General features: G+C 45.1%; 1 protein-coding gene and 1 pseudogene across 1 annotated transcript in view; both read left to right on the top strand.

Moving 5' to 3' along the window:
* Nucleotides 1-13,783, top strand: part of LOC120718142 (casein kinase I-like) — a 23,241-nt gene extending 9,458 nt beyond the window's left edge. Inside the window, 4 exon segments of the mRNA XM_040006499.1 lie at nucleotides 4,827-4,907; nucleotides 10,669-10,710; nucleotides 10,712-10,776; nucleotides 12,824-13,783. Coding sequence (XP_039862433.1) covers nucleotides 4,827-4,907; nucleotides 10,669-10,710; nucleotides 10,712-10,776; nucleotides 12,824-12,878 — 243 coding nt within the window. The 3' untranslated portion in view covers nucleotides 12,879-13,783.
* A 649-nt stretch (nucleotides 13,784-14,432) lies between these two features.
* Nucleotides 14,433-19,043, top strand: LOC120718146 (annotated as a pseudogene).
* The last annotated feature ends 289 nt before the right edge of the window (nucleotides 19,044-19,332 follow it).

Below are 19,332 nucleotides of genomic sequence, written 5' to 3'. Positions count from 1 at the left end.
ACGAAATCAGAAAGAATGATTTAAAAAATCCTTACAACAAATATTTTACATAAATGGTTTAAACTTTTACTCGTTGTTTCGACTTTGTTCAGTATCGTATTTGTCTGCGAAGTGAAGCTTACAGTTCCTCTCTCTTACGAAGCAGGCTCATAAGCTGTCACCAAACAACTGCAGTTTACATGAAGGTAAAAACGAGGAACGACTATTGGAATGAGCAGTGAAAACAATGAAACGAGAAAAAAAAAAAAACAAACAACAGTCACTAATGAGAGGTGGTTTCTGTGTGTGTGTCCGTGTGTGTGTGTGTTGTGTGTTGTCTCTGTGTGTGTGTTGTGTCTCTCTGTGTGTGTGTTTGTGTGTGTGTGTGTGTGTGTGTGTGTGTGTGTATGTGTGTGTGTGTGTGTCTGTGTGTGTGTTGTGTGTGTGTGTGTGTGTGTGTTATGTGTGTATAGGTGTGTGTGGTGTGTGTGTGTGTCTTGTGTGTGTGTGTGTTTGTGTGTTGCTGTGGTGTGCTGTGTCTGTGTGTGTTAGTGTGTGTGTGTGTGTGTGCGTGTGTGTCTGTGGTTTTGTGTGTGTTGTGTGTGTGTGTCTGTGTGGTGTGTGTCTGTTGTGTTGTTGTATGTGGTGTATATGTGTGTGTGTGGTGTTGCTTGTATGTGTTGGTTTTGTTGGTGGTTTGTGTCTTGTGTCTGTGTGTGTGTGTTGTGTTGTGTGGTCTTGTGGTTGGTGCGAGTGTGTGTTGTGTTGTGTGGTGTGTGTGTGTGTGTGTGTGTGTGTGTGTGTATGTGTCTGTGTGTGTTGTTGTTGTTGTGTTTGTCTTGTGTGTGTCTGTGGTTGTTTGGGTGTGTTGTATGTGTGTGTGTCTGTTGTTGTGTCTGTGTGTTTATATGTGTGTGTGTGGGTGTGTGTCTGTGTTGTCTTGTGTGTGTGTGGGTGTGTGTGAATGTGTGTGTGTGTGTGTGTTGTGGTGTGTGTATGTGTGTGTCTTGTGTTATGTGTGTGGTTGTGATGTGTGTGTGTTGTGGTATCATGTGTGTGTGTTATGTGTGTGTTTTGTTGTGTGTGTTTGGTGTGTTGTGTTGTGTGTGATATGTGTGTGTGGTGTGTGTTGTCTGTGTCTGTGTGTGTTGTGTGTGTGTGTGTGTGTGTGTGTATGTGTGTTGTGTGTTGTGTGTGTATGTGTGTGTCTTGTGTGTCGTCGTGGTGTGGTGTGTGTTGTGTGTCTGTGTGTGTGTTGTGTGTCTGTGTGTGTGTGGGTTTGTCTGTGTGTGTGTGTGTAGTGTTGTGTCTGTGTTGTCTTGTGTGTTTGTGTTCTTTTTTTTTTTTGTTGTTGTGGTTGTGTTGTGTTGGTGTGTGTGTTGCGTGGTGTGTGTGTGTTGTGTGTTGTATGTGGCTGTGTGTTGTGTGCGTGTGTGTGTGTGTGTGTGCGTGGTGTGTGTTGGTGTTGGTGGTGTGTTCTGTGTGTGTGTGTTGTGTGGTGTGTGTGTGTGTGTGTTTGTGTGTGTGTTCTTGTTCTGTGTGTGTATATGTGTGTGTGTGTGTTTGTATATGTGTGTTATGTGCGTGTGTGTCATATGTGTGTTGTGTGTCTGTGTGTGTTATATGTTGTGTGTGTGTGTGTGTGTGTTATATGTGTGTGTATTTGTGTGTGTTGTGTGTGTTGTGTGTGTTGTGTGTTGTTCGTGTGTGTGTGTGTATGTGTGTGTTTGTGTGTGTTGTGTTCTGTGTGTGTGTGTGTGTTTGTGTGTGTGTGTTGTGTGTGTGTGTGTCTGTGTGTGTGTGTGTGTGTGTGTGTGTGTGTGTGTGTATATGTGTGTGTTTGTGGGTTGTGTTGTTTGTGTTTGTGTGTGTTTTGTGTGTGTGGTTGTGTTTGTCTGGTGTGTGTATATGTGTTGTTGTGTGTGTATGTGTGTGTGTGTTGTATTGATGTGGTGTGGTCTGTGTTGTGTGTTGTGTGTGTATATGTTGTGTGTGTGTGTGTCTGTGTGTTGTGTGTCTGTGTGCATGTGTGTGTGTGTTGGGTGTGTTTGTGTGTGTGTGTGTGTGTGTCTGTGTGTGTGTGTGTCGTGTGTGTGTGTTATGTGTGTGTGTTGTGTGTGTGGTCTGGTGTTTGTTCTGTGTGTGTGTGTGTGTGTGTGTGTGTGTTTATGTGTGTGTGTTGTGTGTGTGTGTGTGTTATGCTGTTTATTGTGTGTGTTGTGTGTGTATATGTTTGTTGTGTGTTGTGTGTATATGTTTGTGTGTTGTTATATTGTGTGTGGTTGTGATTTTGTGTTTATGTGTGTGTGTGTGTTGTGGTTTGTTTGGTGTATGTGTGTGTGTGTTGTGGTCTTGTGTCTATGTGTGTCTGTTGTGTTGTGTTTGTGTGTTGTTGTGGTGTGATGTGTGGTGTATATGTGTGTGTTGCTGTGTGTCTGTGTGTGTGTGTGTGTGTGTTGTGTGTGTGTTTGTGTGTGGTGTTTATGTGTGTGTGTGTGTTTTGTGTGTGTGTGTGTGTGTTGTGTGTGTATATGTTGTTGCTGTGTGTGTGTGTTGTGTGTTGGTTGTGTGTGTGTATGTGTGTTGTGTGCATGTGTGTGTTCTGGTTGTTTGTATATGTGTTTGTGTTGTGTTTTGTGTGTGTGATGTGTGTGTGTGTGTATATATGTGTGTGTATTTGTGCTTCTGTTTGTGATGTGTGTTGTGTGTGTGTGTGTGTATAGTGTTGTGTGTGTGTCGTGTGTTGTGTGTGTGTGTGTGTTGTGTATATGTGTGTGTGTTGTGTGTGTGTTGTGTATTGTGTATATGTGTGTATATGTGTGTTGTGTGTTGTGTATATGTGGTGTGTGTGTGTGTATGTGTGTGTTGTTGTGTGTGTGTGTGTGTGTGTGTTTTGTTGGTGTTGTGTTGTGTGTTGTGTGTGTGTGTGTGTATATGTGTGTGTTTTGTTGTGTGTGTTTGTGTTTGTATGTGTGTGTGTATGTGTGTGGGTGTATGTGTGTTTTGTGTGGTGGTGTGTGTTGTGTGTATGGTTGTTGTGTGTGTGGTGTGTGTGTGTTTTTTGTGTGTGTGTTTGTGTTATGTGTGTTGGTGTTGTTGTGTGTGTGTGTGTTTGTGTGTGTATGTGTTGTTGTGTGTTTGTATGTGTTGTGTGTGTGTGTGTGAGTGTGTGTGTGTTGTGTGTGTTGATGTGTGTGTTGTGTTTTTGCTTGTGTGTGTGTGTGGTGTGTGTTTGTGCGTGTTGTGTGTTTGTTGTGTGTTGTATCTGTGTGTGTGTGTTGTATGTGTGTGCTATGTGTGTGTGTGTGTTGTGTGTATTGTGGTGTGTGTTATGTGTGTGTGTGTGTGTGTGTGTGATATGTGTGTATTGTGTGTGTGTTATGTGTGTATGTGTGTGTGTGTGTGCTGTGTGATCTGTCGTGTGTGTATATGTTGTGTGTGTTTTGTATTTTTGTGTGTATATGTGTGTGTGTTGTATTGTGTGTTTTGTGTGTTGTGTGTTGTGTGTTTGTGTCTGTGTGTGTGTGTGTGTGTTTGTTGTGTGTGTGTTGTGTGTTTGTTGTTTTGTATATGTGTGTGTGTGTGCTATGTGGGTGTGTTTGTGTTTGTGTTGTGTGTGTGTGTGTGGTGTTGGTTGTGTTTGGTTGTGTATCTGTGTGTATGTGTGTGTTGTGTGGTGTGTATAGTGGTGTGTTGTGTGTCTGTGTGTCTGTGTTTGTGTATTTGTGTGTATGTGTGTTGTGTGTGTTGTGTGTTGTCTGTGTGGTTGTTATGTGTGTGGTGTTTTTGTGTTGTGTGTGTGTGTGTATATGTGTTATGTGTTGTGTTGTGTGTGTGTTGTGTATTGTGTGTTGTGTGTAGCTGTGTTGTGTGTGTTTGTGTGTGTGTGTTTTGTATATGTTGTGTTTGTTGTGTGGTGTTTATATGTGTGTGTGTGTCTGTGTCTGTGTGTGTGTGTGTGTGTGCTGTGTGTGTGTGTGTTCTGTGTGTCGTATATGTGTGTGTGTCTGTTGTGTGTGTGTGTGTGTGTGTGTGTACTGTGTTGTTTGTGTTGTGTGTGCCTGTGTGTGTGTGTGCGTTGTTGTGATCGCTTGATTGTTTGTATTGTATATGTGGTATTGGTCTGTTATTTTTTGTATTTTTGGCTAGTGTGTTGTGCTTCGTGTGATTGTGTATAGTGTATGTGTGTGTTGTGTGTGTATATTGTGTATAGTGTATATGGTGTTATGTGTTGATATTGTATATGTGTGTATGGTTAGTTTTATGTGTAGTGTGTATATTTGATGCTGTATGATGTGTGTGTGTCTATGTGTGTTGTTGGTGTGTATGTTGGTTATGTTGTATATGTGTATATGTTTGTATAGTGTTATGCTACGACTGTGCCCCGCTGCGACTGTGCCCCGCTGCGACTGCGACGCGCCCCGCTGCGACTGTGTCCCGCTGCGACTGCGTCATTTGCCCCGCTGTGACTGTGTCCCGCTGCGACTGCGCCGTGTGTCCCGCTGCGACTGCGCCCCGCTGCGACTGCGTCCCGCTGCGCCGTGTGTCCCGCTGCGCCGTGTGTCCCGCTCCGACAGCGTCATGTGTCCCGCTCCGACTGCGCCGTGTGTCCCGCTGCGAATGCGCCGTGTGTCCCGCTGCGAAGGCGCCGTGTGGCCCGCTGCGACTGCGTCCTGCTGCGACTGTGTTAGTGGGTGAATGGAGTGTTCCACACTGATGTTTCCTCAGTAATATTAATGTGACATGTCGATTGACTCCAGCGTAAGCCCAAATAAGGAAACGTCTGATAGCACAGCTGTGTATTAGCTGTGTACATTTTCTGTGTTAACCCTTTGTTTTGTGCTTAGCCCACTCCGATTGGTCCGGTGGCCAGCGAGACTCCACTTCAGACGAGCAACCGAGATAAAGCACCACAAACCAAAAACCAGGTAGGCACTGATTATAGACAAACGTGGAGCATGTCCTCGTTAGTGTTGGCACTCACATACACTTTTCACCGTACAAAGGAAACACATACCTGGCTACATGTTGCTCCTTTGTCTTTTCATCTCTACTGGACAATGGGGGCTCTTTCTTCAGGGGTTCCCTCTGTAACAACAAACCACAGCAGGAATACCCAGTTAAGGCTGAACACGATAAACAGAATAAATTATTCATTCTTATTCTTCTATTTTTGTACTACTAAAGTACCATGATTACAAATATTTTAGTGATATAATATGGATCAGTCATATGGGTGGGATGTTGAAGCCTGTTTTACTGTGCATGGCTTAAAGAACTAAGGTGAGGCATGTCTTTCCCCATAAGTGTTCATAATGAAGCCACCACAAGAATTGCACTTTGATTATAGAACTTTTGGGTTGGGTCATGGTTATGATTTAGTCATGGTTATGGCTGGGTCATGGTTATGGTTGAGTTATGGTTGAGTCATGGTTGTGGTTGGGTCATGGTTGGGTGGGCAGAATAATAAAACATCCAGAACCACACCAAATGTATTTATGCTTATGGCTATGGGTAGTTTTGTTTATAACCATGTTGAAGATTGGAGTTGAGAGTAGTGATGTCATGTATGATGTCATGTATGGTCTTGTGGAGAGTGCTGCATTATGAATTCTTTTCAGGGTATATTCAGTCTGTGTATAGTGACACTTTAGTCTGTTTTAACCTGCAGGCTGGTGTTCCACCTCGATGGCTTAGTTAGTGGTAGCAACATGTTTCAGGCTCACTGGGACATGTTTACTGTGGGATTGCGTCGCCTCTTCACCTTTTTAGAAGGCATTTGTTTTCTTCTCTCTCACCGGTGTTTTGCTCGTCCACTGCCGAGTGTTTTATTTTTGATGAAGTGAAGATCAGTGTTGTGTTTTCCAGCCTTGTCTCTTACTCGCACAGATTTCTATTCTTAAAGAGCCTGTGTGCAGTTTTACACTGACAGACACCTTCAGCACATACCTGTTATTTGTCATTATAAGCCCACTGTACTGTTTCTTGTTATTTACAGCAGGTAAAATAAATATTGAACACATTAGTTTTCTAAATAAATATATTTGTAAATGGCATGAACTTATCACTAGATGTTGATAAACAACACAGGAAATGACACAGAGAAAAACTAGTGAACACATGAAGACTGTGTGGACGTCCTAACACCTGCTGAAGTCTCTCAGTAATTAAAAAGTGATCCTGCCACTAAGGCTACGTTCACACTGCAGGCGAAAGCGCATCAAATCCGACTTTTTTTGACCCTGTGCGACTAGGGATGGGTCCTGGTATCTGGTGCCATTATGGAAAAAACACACACTTTGTCCAAAAACCTCTCATGTTTAACTGTTTTCCACTTTTTCTTTGGTCATTTTAGCCTTTTTGGCCAGGGTGAAGGGAGTATCTGCCATCAAACAAGAAGACAGCTGCATGTAACTACGACGGTGTTTGCTAGTTCACCTTACATGCATTAATGTAATAACGTGGTTAGCCTACTCAACGTAAATTACACACGAACAACATTAAGCTACTCACGCAGAGAAGAACGGCTGCTGCTGCATCATCATCCTCATCATTTCTGCTACACTGGCAGGGCTAGGGGCCAGGACTCTCCTCTTCGGGTTTTTGGGGGATGTTGCTAACTCCGGGTCCGATAACAGGCACCACACCCGCAGTAGATGTGCTCGGTGTGAGGTCTCGCAGCAAGCTATCAAATACGGCGCATTTCTCGGCTTTTAACAAAAACGCTATGCGTCACCAGGTGTTTCATCAGATTTGAGGTGTTACCTCCTTTGACAGTATCACAGTATCAGCTTAAAGCACTTGTTGTTGCTGCTGAGTTTGCATCTTTTGCTGTGAAGTACAGCCAGACTTTTGACCGCTTCGCCTTGGGCATTTTTAATCTGTAGCTCTGCTCTAAAAGAACGTACGTACCTGGGCCCGCCTACTATCCTCGGAAACGTAAAATGATTGGCTAGGATCTAAAGTGTATCACAGCTCAGGAAAAAAAACACCGAAATGTGCTCTGCTTTTCAGTCTGGTTACTACCGTTTATGTCAGAACATACCGGTACCCATCCCTATTGTTTAAGCACTGCTTCCAGCCAAGAGTGATGCCATATATGCCCTATAGCTGCAGAAAAGGCTAACATTGTTATCTTTTTACAAAAAAACAGCTGAACATGAGAGGTTTTTGGATAAAAGTGTGTGTTCCCCATTCTTTAAGCACCGGTTCGAGCACCGTTTAAGCACCGGCACCGTTTCAAAAGTACCGGTTTGGTACTGGTATCGGATAAAACCTAAACAATACCCATCCCTATGTGCGACCCATATCCGATCATGGTTTGACAGTGTGAACGGCGCAAATCCAAGATCTTCAAATCTAATCTGGGTCACTTTCGTATGTGGTACTGAATCCGATACATATCTGTTTCAGAAAGCGACTGCTGTGTGATGGTCTCGTCGCACTAAATCCGTCTTTTACGTCACTGACACAAGACAGACGCTGATTATCAGCGCCGGAGAAGACATCGCGAATGCTTCCTGGCCATCCGGTGAAACTGTTTGGAAGACAACGTTGGAGAAACGTGAACATTTTATTTGTACTGTATAATCTGCAGATTCTGACAGAAACCTGCAGCTAGAAGCAGCGCTCCTCTAAAACAGCAATCAGGATCATTATTAGGCCAAATGTAGATAATAAAATAACTTTAACTTAAAGCAAAATTGGGAAACGTAAAGTCCAAAACAGTCAAACATACTGTTTGCTCTTGGTCTAAACAGAGCGCGTTGTGCGTGACGTCTTCTTTTGCACATGCGGCTGCTTTGAAGGTTCACACTAGAGCGCGTTTGCTGTCGCATTTTATTTGTAGTGTGAACAAGCAGACAAAAAAATCAGATTTGATCCAAAAATTGGAATTGAGCTTTAAGACCTGCAGAGTGAACGTAGGCTAAGTGCACATTGATACCAGCTGGCTCAGGCCCAACCAGAGGCCTATAAAAAGTTTCACCCTGAAACCTCTCATGATGTCATGATGCGACCTCTGTTGGCACTGGTTCCAGAAGCTTTACTGGACTACTGAAGGTTCCAGTGAGCTCTGTTAATAATAATCCAGAAGTGGGAAAGACATTTCACTGTAAACCAGGTGCTTCCTGCAAGGTTTCAGACGCAGACGAGTGAGAGGACTTATCAGCAGGTACAGTTGTTTCAAAGTAAACGATAAGTAATGCACTCGTATGCACGCTCACCACGCAAGACTTCATAGCTGAAGCACAAACATAATGAGGTACATTTAAAGTTTGCTGAACAACGTTTAGACAAGCCTGTGAAACACTGGGAGAGTAGAGTCTGGCCACATGAGACCAAAACTGACCTCTGGATGCCAGAATACACCCCATGTTTGGAGGTGAACGGCACTGCACCCCCAAAACACCAAATGGTGTGGAGCTGTTTTTCAGCATACAGCACTGTGATTCAGATAATTAAAGATGAGTGGAAAAACGTCCTGAGAGTCTTGATAAAAACCTGCTGCCACCTACCAGGATGATGAAGATGAAACGAGGGGACAGTGATGCCAAACACAGCCAACAAACTCGGTTAGTTTCAGAGAAACAAACCAAAGCTGCTAGAATGACCCGGAACCTTCTGGACTGTGTGGAAGCACGGCGCCTGTGTGCACGTCTTCATGTGTTCAATGCTTGATCCCGGTGTCATTTCTCATTATTACACGTACTTGGAAATGTGCAAAGAATCAAAGCGTAGCTGTTTTACACTGAAAATAAAAATGAGCACATATATTGAAATGTGTGCTTTGAATGATTAGTTTTGTACAGCTTACGCTGTGGGAGATGGTTACAGCCACGCCAGTGTGAGACCTTTGATGCTGTTTCCATAGTAACCATATAAGAAGACCGCCTTTGTTCTGGTGGCGGTGTTTTTGCTCGCACATGCAGACCCAGCAGAGGAAGCATGCATGTTTTTCATGTCGTTCAGGCTCAGTTTAATATGATGACCCAGCCTTGAACTGTGGTTTAGCAGTTAGTCCTCATGGTAGGTGAAGCTGAAGGATCCTTTTTGTGGGGGTCTCCTCTCGTGTGCACTTTCCTGTGCACTAATGCTACTGCACACTTGAGTGCTCACCTCCACCAAATACTGACCGTTTCTTTTCTGTTTCCTTTTCCACTCTTTCTCCATTCTCCTCTCCTCACCCGATCCTCTGCTCCATCTGCCTTTCTGCTCCCACCACCTCCTCTTTCCATCTCCCAAACACTGTTCCACCTCACCTCTGCGGCCCTCCTTTCCCATCACCAATTCACCTTTCCTCTTCTCTACCTCCACCCTTCCTGTTTCTCCTGTGATCGGCTCCTCTAGTCTCCAGAGGGGAAAGGCAGCGAGTCCCAGCCCACTCCAGTGACCAATCGAGAGCTTCTGGGCTCCCATCTCACTGCTGATAGGCTGGGCGGGTCTGTCCAGGTACTGAGAGGAAGGGTTGGCTCTGTCTGTCTGTCTGCCTGTCTGTCTGCATGACTTCCTCTGTCTCTGCAGAAGGGCTGATCTCAAGTCTGTTACAAAGCTGAAATATCCCCACACGCGGGACCAGTTCTTACCACATCGTGTTTGATAGTGTCCTACGTTAATTTGGCAGTATTTATGTCTTCACCCTTCTGTTACTGTCAGCTTTAGAGGGGGGGCTCCTCTGTAGATGGAGAAGAGGTTATAAAGGTCACGTGATGATGTTTGAACACATCAGTGACAAAGAGCCATCAGTTCATAATTAGCAGATTGGTTATTGCTGAAAAACCAAAAGTGGAACTTGTGGCTCTGCTGATGAAACGTTTAGTCAAGTATCCAGATTACTTAAACGTGTTGTTCATCGTTTGTGTGCACAAGTTACACCTTTTCCAATTGCCCGATCAAATATCAGCTGGTGAGGTAGATGTGTCGGTGTTGCTGTTTGCCTCGAATACATGTGACACGGTGGTAACAGCGTCACGACGGCAAACACTTTATCTGGCAGCTGTGTCGTGCTGCGTTTTCTCTTCGTGCCCAGCAAACGTGCGGCGACATCAAATCAAATGTTTGGTCTGTGATTTGTGCAGGTGTGGAAGCAACACACAGAGAGCTTCACAGCAGCATGTGTAGCACTGTGAAATAAATATAACAAAGCAAAGATTATTTGTATACACGAGTCTGCTGTCATGTTGCTAAACACGTGTCCCCACTGGTGACCTGTGAGCGTTTGGAATGGCGGTGGCGTGTTTTTAACACAAAGCGTTGGCAGCTGCTTTGGTCAGACGCACGCTCGGCCTCGTTCTCGTCACTTCTCTCTGACGTGTGAGAGGTTTGAGGAAGATTTCGAAGAAACGAAAAAGCAAACATTTTCATCAGCTGTAGGAAACCACGTGAAACAAACGGAAGCCATCGAGCAGACGTGCTGTGTGTGATGCATGGCAGATAAAACAGGTGGACGTGTGTGTGCAGAGCTGTTGTGTCCACATCAAGCTCAAATTCATCCTCTCGTCTGTGTATGAAGAGTTTTAGTGTTTAATGAAAAACCCCAAATTGACCCCAAACTCCACCTGGGTGGGAACGAGCAGTTGGATCTGACTTAATGTGGACATAATGTCGACTTTTTGATTTCTTTTCTTTCTTCACCAAATTTCAGAAGTGTGACCTGTGTGCTCATCACGCTTCTCCAATTCTGTCCTTCAGGTGATGAGTTCAACCAACGGTGAGCTGAATACGGATGACCCACACTGCAGGACACTCCAATGCACCAATCACAGCCAACCCAGAGGTTGAAGTCGCTGACGATACCAAGTAAGAATTCAAGGATTACAATCTTTTTTTATTTTTCACTTCAGTGTAGGTTCAGTTTTTTCTTTCAGCTCAGATTAAACTGAGGAAACGAGACGTTCCTGTGAGCGGTGCTGTAACACACTCACACCCAGCATCACTGCTTCACACACACAGTAGACTTTTACTCTGAAACTTCCTGCTTCAGGAAGTGCTGACTCTGCATTCACTGCATGTTGACAAACCTGTCACAGTGCTGTGCGCCTCTCAGCCACTGCACAGGCTGAGTCCATCTTTGGGGATAACACAGTAATAACTGTTTTTGGAACATTAAATATTAATAATGTAATCAGCAGTGATGGAGCAGACGATGGGACACACAGGAGGCTATAGAGATCGACAGACCACAGATGACTTTCGCGCATTGCATTGTGGGTACGAGTGGCAGCAAAGTCAAAACACTGCATCAAGCGCTAGTATTTAAGTTTTAATCCCTACTTGCATTTTATTTGCTCCCAAAAACAGCTCTGTACAAAACGACGGAAACACGGCAGCTCCGCACAAAGACAGACGTGACGAAAAGGCAAAAAAAAGTAGGAGCAGCAAATCAAAGGAGTGGAAGGGTCAGACCCACACGAGCACACAGAGTGGAGTAAGCACGTTAGCGTGCTGCACAACTTTCATCACGCACATATTTATTATTATATGGTCCTAAGTGTGAGTGCACACACTCACAACATGTTTAGTAACTTCAGATCCTGCAACAAGCCCAGGGCCAGCTTACTTTGCTGATTTGGACGACTCCATCTCACAGCTGCTGTTACAGGCAAACACATCTGTGTGTCCTTTCAGGTTGTAGTGTTACACAACATTTTCAGATCTAGTAGAAATAAAATGAGTGTTTGGTAATTCATTCAATTTGTTGTCTTTATTTATAACTGGCATTATTGTTTCGTTCTGTTAGAGAATCTTACAGGAAAGAGGCAACGTTGTAAAAACCCATCAGCTTTATTAGCTGCTTCGGTGAAAAACAAATCAACAATGCAAAACAACACACTGAAACAGTTATTCATCACTTGATTGCTTCAATACAACACTTGGGCACATATATGCAGACGTGGCTGTTTTGATCTCGCTCTCTCTTAACCAATCAAATCTGGCTGTGGTAGCAGCTTTAAACTCGGTCTGACCCAGGCTGATGGAGGGGCCCAGTCTGGATCACATTCCTGCATTTTGTTTCTGGTTTTCCTACAAAACACAACAAACATGAGCCCGCAAAGCCGCAGTGAACAAAGCAGCATAGCAATGAATTCAATTCAAATCAATATAGGATTTATTTGTAACCTACATCACCAATTATGTTGTGATAAATGACGCATTAACTACAACAGCAGACTGACCTTTGTGGGAATGCTTGGAGCAGACTAACCTGTGAGCTGCAGTGTTCTGGGACGTTATATTTGGTAGTTGAATCCAGGCCATCCGTCGCCTCTTTGGTACTTCGGAAACACGGCTCGAACAATTTCTCTTCCACGACGGAATCCGATAAAAAACGATCTCTTTACCCGTCGGCTTCCCGTGGCTGTCATGTGACTGTTGCAGTTAATAATGCAACAGCTTCTTGTCATTCTTTGTTTTTATCGCTGTGTGACTGATTTCATATGAAAGCCTGCGTGCGCTAGTACCTCTTGCCACTCGTACCTACAATCCTTTGTGGTTTTACCCCAGAAATGACGTCACATTTTCAATCTCTGTCATAGGCCTCTTTCACTGCAGGAGCTACTGGGTGTTTTTTGGGTGCTGCACACCTTTTTATTTGTGCCCGTTGCAGTATCGCCCCCTGTAGGAAGTCTTAAAGCGCTGCCACAGCAGGGCAGCGTTTTAAATCCCCAGCAGAACAAAGGAAGGGGATCGGTGACACCGTGCATGCACCACATGCGTGCACCACATGCGTGCACCACATGCGTGCACGAGCATGTGGTGAGGTATGGCAGCATCACCGTGGCTGCTGCTGTGCAGATACACAGAGCATGTAAATGACAGACTGTTAACAGCAGCTTGTGTGTTGCAGGTGCTGCTGTTTCTTCAAGAGGAGGAAGAGGAAAGCTCTCCAGAGACACAAATGAAGACAAACAAGGGAACCTGTGGCTCTCCTCTTCACATCTGTTCTTTTTGTTTCTTTCTCTCACCCCTCTCCTCTTCCTCTCCTCTGCTAACGGGTGTTAGCTGGTATACTGGTTTCTACTGGTCTGGACCGAGCAGTGAAGAGAGCGTTTTCTGCCTCTACCAGCAACGATCCCCTTGTGTATTTATGGCCAAAGACTGAAGTGAAACCAGAGCAGCACAGACTGCTGCAGGGAAACATGTGGCCGTAAGACTACAGCTGATGGACTGAAAAACAAGTTGACGACTGGATTCAGCTGCTTTCCTGGCCGACTGGCTACTTCTCACTTTCCCCCTTTCCCGTTACTGAGCGGTTCAGAGGAGAGACGAGTGTGTTTGTGAGGATATATGAGAGAGGACTCCAAATACAAGCTGTGCAATGAGTCACACGTGCACACCCAACACACCCACTGCACACTTTTCTGGAGCTCATTGCAAATCGATTTCATGGACAAAGAGATGCAGCTCGCGCAGTCATTCAAGTTTTATTCCTTAGGGTCAAAGGAAGAGCACTGTGAGTGGACTGGACTATTTCCTGAAATGGACCAGGCTCGGTGAATTCCTGAATCCCTTTCAGAGGAAAATCTCACGACCACCAGAATCAAAAGTTTAAAAGAAGTTTATGTAAAATCGATGCTTTGTTTCCTGTTTTAATTTGTAACTAAAACAGAAAAGACTGTTTTCATCCTGCTTTCCCATGATTTCAGTTGTTCAGAAACTTTGTGTTTGTAGTTTCTAGTGTGTTCCTCAAAATGTTTTTTTCCTAAATAACTTTTAATTTTCTTTTTTTTCTTTTCCCCCTCTTCCTCTCTGGTTGGGGGATGGAACGTCAGATAACTCCATTAAAAAACAACCAAACAACTTTAAACCGAGCTTCATTCAGGCTGTAATCCGTCCATTCATGTGTTTCTACCTCTCACAAACGCTGCTGGCAGCCCAGAGTCCAGTCCTTACATTCAGCCTCTACTGGGAAATGTTGAGGACTAGACCCAGAACACGCCTGTCATGTTCTGGTCTGTTCTACAGACTCTGCTGGGGCTGCTACATGTTGGCATCATTGCAGAGTTTAAGACAAACATGGCAGGACCGTGTTCATCAGCTCTTCCCTCAGGTTTATGTGATGCTTTCATCAGCTCCATGTACACAAGAAGTCAAAATAGTTTTAATAAGGAAGTAAAAAAATAAGTGCAGTCACTACGGTAACAGCATAAACACAAATGCAGTACAAGCTGCCTGTGCTTTGACAGTCCTGACATGAGAATGTCTGAACTGTGAACTGATTTGTCAACCATTCATTAGACTCGGTTTAGACTGAGGCGGGCATGGAAGTGTGAAAGTGGTGTGAACAGGGTTCAGTGGGCTGGTAATGTGTGCAGAGTCCATCCTGGTTACCTGTTACCATGCTTACATTTCCTGACAAAGCAAAAAGTTCAAGTTCAGCTGTGTGGCTGTTTCTAGTAATAAACCACCGTATTTAACAAGTACCTGAAGATGGTGCGAGTAAAGTACCAGCTTACAGTAATTCATCCTGAGGTGACCTAGTTCCCTGGTGTCCTCCATTAATGGCTAATGGAAACTACCATTTAACACATGCAAATGTTACAGCCCAGGTGAGCGGGCACAGCTGTGGCCCACTCAGCGGGTCGGTCATTGTTGTTGAATTTACACTTCTGGGATTTCTGAAGTCTGCTTCAGCAGGGCAGTTAATGTCAGGCTCAGAAGGAAGAGGAAGTGTGGCTGGCATTGATCCTAACAGCTGATGTATCTGCAGCTCTGACGGATGAACTTTAGTAACTTCCCTAATTAACGTGTCTTTGCACCAGGACACTGGGGCCCTCAGAAATCCTTAGTTGCAGTCTGTAGGGATTTCTGCGACAGCAAAGACGGAGGTAACATTTCAGGACTCAAAGTTTGATAAAATAAGAAGTTATTTTTGCAGCTGCTCAAAGTAACCGTGCAGATAAATGTCCGGAGTTCGGGCTTGGATGGATAAAGTAGTGTTGTTATACAGCTTGACTGCGTCATGGAGAAACTGCTCACGCTTGCTGGATCCGCGGGTTGGTTCAACCATGTGTGGGTTTCCTAGCGGCCTCGTCGCGCTGTGAGGCGAGCTGTACTTTTGTGTTTAAAATAATCACTCGCTTTGATCGTCGTGCTGTCTCTGCGCTCTGAATCAAACGCTAACATCGCGAGGTCTGAAGTGTGCCGTCACGTGAACAAGGTAACTCTGCGGGCTCCGGCTATTGGCTGAAAGGAGCAAGACGGCTTCCCCATTGGGCAGTTTCTACTACGTCATCTTCGCCGCTCTTGTTTACATCTGATTGTGTTTTGTGTGCAGGTTTGTAGCCGGTTAGCTGAAGGTAAGCGGAGGAGCTGCGCGTCTGTATTTACCGGTTACATGTTCACAGTCTCCGGTCTTTGTACCGTAACATGTCCCGGGGTGACTTTTCATTCGCTGCCTGTTGTGATGTTGTGATGTAAGTGGAGCTGTGCGGCGGTGAAATTCCCCTTCGCCCACTGATGCGCTTCTGTTTCGGTTTCCTTCCTCTCAGACGCTCCTCCCGGCTTGGCCACATCGCTGCATGTCACCTGATTTCAAGAGGAAACTGGCACCTGAATTAAAGGGACTAACTAGCTGGTTAAGTTGCGACACATGTTCTCACTAAACCGGATGGTAAAACCGTATAAAAGAGATCAGTCGTAAAAAGGGGAACCGAAACGGGGCTGTCGACATTCAGCCTCCTTCCCCCAGACGTGGAAAAAGCTAGCCGAAGCTCCTTTCGTGTAAGCTGGGCTCTGGTCTTCCTCCAGCCGGGATGTCGGACACGGACGGTTCTCTCCCTCTGCTGAAGAGGCTCAGCTACGCGGTGGGGCACTTTCTCAACGACCTGTGTGCCTCCATGTGGTTCACGTATCTGCTGGTTTTCTACCACTCGGTGCTGGGATTCCAAAACACGAGTGCAGGTTAGTCCGTGTCCGTGCGTCGTCCTCAGCGCGGCCGATACTCGCGGGTCATGTTTGCACATCGCCAGGCTTTGTTTTCTCTGACGAGCCTCACAGCAGTGCTGTGGGGGTCATTATGTCACCCAGTGTAACATGTGCCGCTTAACATCTTTAAAGTTTCAGTTCTGACGTCTTCGTGACGCCATCATGGATGACGTTCACACTCTTACGTCACCACCACTACGTGTCACGTCTTTGTCCACACGCGGGAGTTGGATTAGGTGTTTTCCTGAGCCCAGCTGAGCGTGATGAATGGTTTCACTGTCTGTGTCTCTGCACATCCGTCCTCATTTACTGTGAGGACTAATCACAGTTTAACCGTTTAGCTTCAGCGTGCGGTGCAGTAACACCAAGGTGCAGACGGATATAAGTGACTGTGTCCTTGCTGTTGTTGTGTCTGTTCTCAGTGATTGTTTGCAGATAGGTCACAGCATGTCTCCTTGGTGCAGGTGTGCTTTTGCTGGTCGGCCAGGTAGCCGATGGTATCTGTACGCCTCTTATTGGCTACGAGTCCGACCGAAGCCCCGGCTGTGGAAACTACGGCAAGAGGAAGACGTGGCAATTTAGTTGGTAAGTACACAAAGTGACAAGCAGAGCCCTTTGTCTCTCATATATAATACATCTGTATATGCGCATGGATATGTCTCAGTCAGATAAACCTCTGTGTTCAGCAGAGGTTAAGTTTCAACTGCTTTGGGTGTAATGACATTAAATCCACGCGTCATAGAGGGGCGACACTGAGACCCTGAACAGATGCTGCTGCAGACATTTTCTCCTCTCTTTAAAGCCGGACTGGCATTCACCATGAAACAGCACAATGGGCAGGTCCACTGCAGCACAACCCGCAGCTCTGGTACCAACCAGCCACTACTGTTTATCCTAAAATGAACACGTTGGATCATGCTCAGTTCTTTGTTGCTAACCTATGAGCATGAATAATAGCTGAGATATTTATAAATAATGTCATACGGTCACCGCTGTCATCGTGACAGCACAGAGTGCAGGTTTTAGTCGTCACTGCACATCAATGACTCGGTGTGTGATTCTCTCAGAGGTCATGTGCCCTGAGAGTCATTAAGCTGCGTTTGACTGATGTCTTCATTTTTATTTCTTTTATTTTTGGGTGTCGTTTTGTTTTAGGGCCTCATGGACCTGAGACACCAGTCAGTCCTCTGGTCATAGTTACTAACACGTGCTATGGGTAACATACTGTGAGATGCTGTCTGTAGGCAGCATGTGCACAGAGTGTGTGTATTCTTATGCAGTGATAGCCATACTGGGAATAGTGATGTTTTTGAAGATAAGCTGAATCTTTATCCATCAGAGTCTTTTCAGTTTTTGCTGAGTGGAAATAAAAGCTGATTGTTTCTGAGCCCAAAACAATCAGCTTAGCCTTTCAGGAAAAACAGTGTTGTGAGCAGATTTACCGCGAAATCTGAAAGCTCTGCTTTTTAGGGTTGGTGTGTAAACGCTCGTGACTACAGACGGAGATCGACGTTCCCACCATTCCCATTTCAAGTGCATAATCCCAACTATGGTGGCTGCTGGAGACCAAACATCAGAAACATTCAGTTTAGACAAAGTTGGCCTTAAACGCTTCAATCCCACCACAACACACAGAAACACTGCTGGATATGACGTCCCTGGAAAATTAAATCCTCTTCATTCAAGTTGGATATTGTTTAGTGTGATGATAACAGCCGTTAAGTTGTTTATTACTCCAGGATTTTCAGTACATCGACTCGGTTCAGTTAAATGTGAGTGGCTGGTGAGACTTAAAATGCACTTATAAAAATTTAGGGCTAAAGTAAAACATGTGCGTGGATATTGCCCCGTCTCATGACTTTAATTGTTTACCCGTGCTATTTTCCAGGAAAGTCTGCCATATGAACCAAAAGGTCAAGGTAGGTTTGCACTGATTAACCACAGTCAGTCTGCTGTGCATGTATACATATATGGAAAGACTGCTCCAACACCTACCAGGATTTTATTGATCAGGTTCACATGATACGTTTTAACAACTTAACGCTGTGCAAAATGTCATCAAAAGTGCAAACAAGAGCCCGGTAGGGAAACAGGCTGAGGCTTGTGCATATTGTTGCCTATTGTGTTACCAAAGCAGCTGTCAGCAGGAACAAAAGCACAGAACTAAAAGCAGCGGTGCTGAAAACGTATGAAAGTTTCCCCAGAGTTCTCGTTGGGCGACTGCGTCATCTGGTTGCCAAGCTGCTGTGCAACATCTGCTGAATAGTCCTGATGCATGCAGAAGGCAGATGAGGGGAAACCAAACCCCTGTTAGCCACTGAGGTCAGCTGTGAGAGCTCTGTTCTCATTATGTTCCTCTATGTGCTCATCTGGTGCTAGTTAATGGGAGGGGGGTAAATGAAAAACCAATAATACATAGATATGATCCGCGTTGTGTCATCTCTTGCTTCTGTATGTGTTTACATCCAGGTACACTGAGCGTAGTGCTCTCCTTTGCCTTCATCTTTAACCAGTGTGTGGGCTGCAGCTTCCTCACCCCCTCAGTGGGCCAGTCTAATCTACTTCGTCCCATTCATCATCATCTTTCAGTTCGGCTGGGCCGCCACGCAGATCTCTCACCTGTCCCTCATCCCAGAGCTGGTCACTTGTGAGCATGCTAAAGTAGAGCTCACCGCGTACAGGTATGGTTAATACACGCGTGCTTTACATGACGAGAATCAAAAGATAGATGCACATCCCAAACGCTGATGCTGTTCATCTGGATGTTTTCAGTGGCAGAAACTGAAAACATCCAGGAAGTGACCTCACAGCCCAGCGCTCAGTCAGCTGGTTTCAGTCACTGTGCAAATGTCCTGTTTATAAGGTTGAAACCTGCAGTCAGCTGATGATGATGAAACGTTTCTCCCACTGAAGACATCCAGATGAACAGAATCACCCTTTTCATGTTTCCTTACCTGGATGGTTGAACGTGCATCAAGGTGTGAATGTCCACTCTGTGCTTGTGTGTGGGAGCAGGTACGCGTTCACAGTGATAGCCAACATCACCGTGTATGGAGTGGCTTACCTGCTGTTTCACGTCCAGGCTGTGGCGAGGATGAAGACCCTGATTCACTGGGACAGCAGACATCATCATCTTCAGGGTGAGCAGGCTGACGCGTGGGCATAGCTGCGAGCACGCCACGGTTTGTAGCAGCATCGGAGTGGGGCTGAAAGCTGTTGGAGTTCAAGCCTCTGGCTCTGCCAGCGTACTCTGTAAGACTGTGAATGTAGATGTTGTACTGTGGAAAAAACCCAGGATGTAAATGTCTCTTACGACACTTGTTTTTGCAGAAAGGTGCACGTTTCTATTAGTTTTTATTCAAGCAGAATACAGACTCAGGATTCTTGTGTTTGTTGTTAATGTTAGTTTGTGCTTGGTGCTCCCACCTG

This window comes from Simochromis diagramma, unplaced genomic scaffold (genome assembly GCF_900408965.1).
Source record: "Simochromis diagramma unplaced genomic scaffold, fSimDia1.1 OVJJ01000800.1, whole genome shotgun sequence".
NCBI lineage: Eukaryota > Metazoa > Chordata > Actinopteri > Cichliformes > Cichlidae > Simochromis > Simochromis diagramma.
The sequence above is the reverse complement of the archived record's forward strand: the minus strand, read 5'-3'. Positions and strand labels throughout refer to the sequence as shown.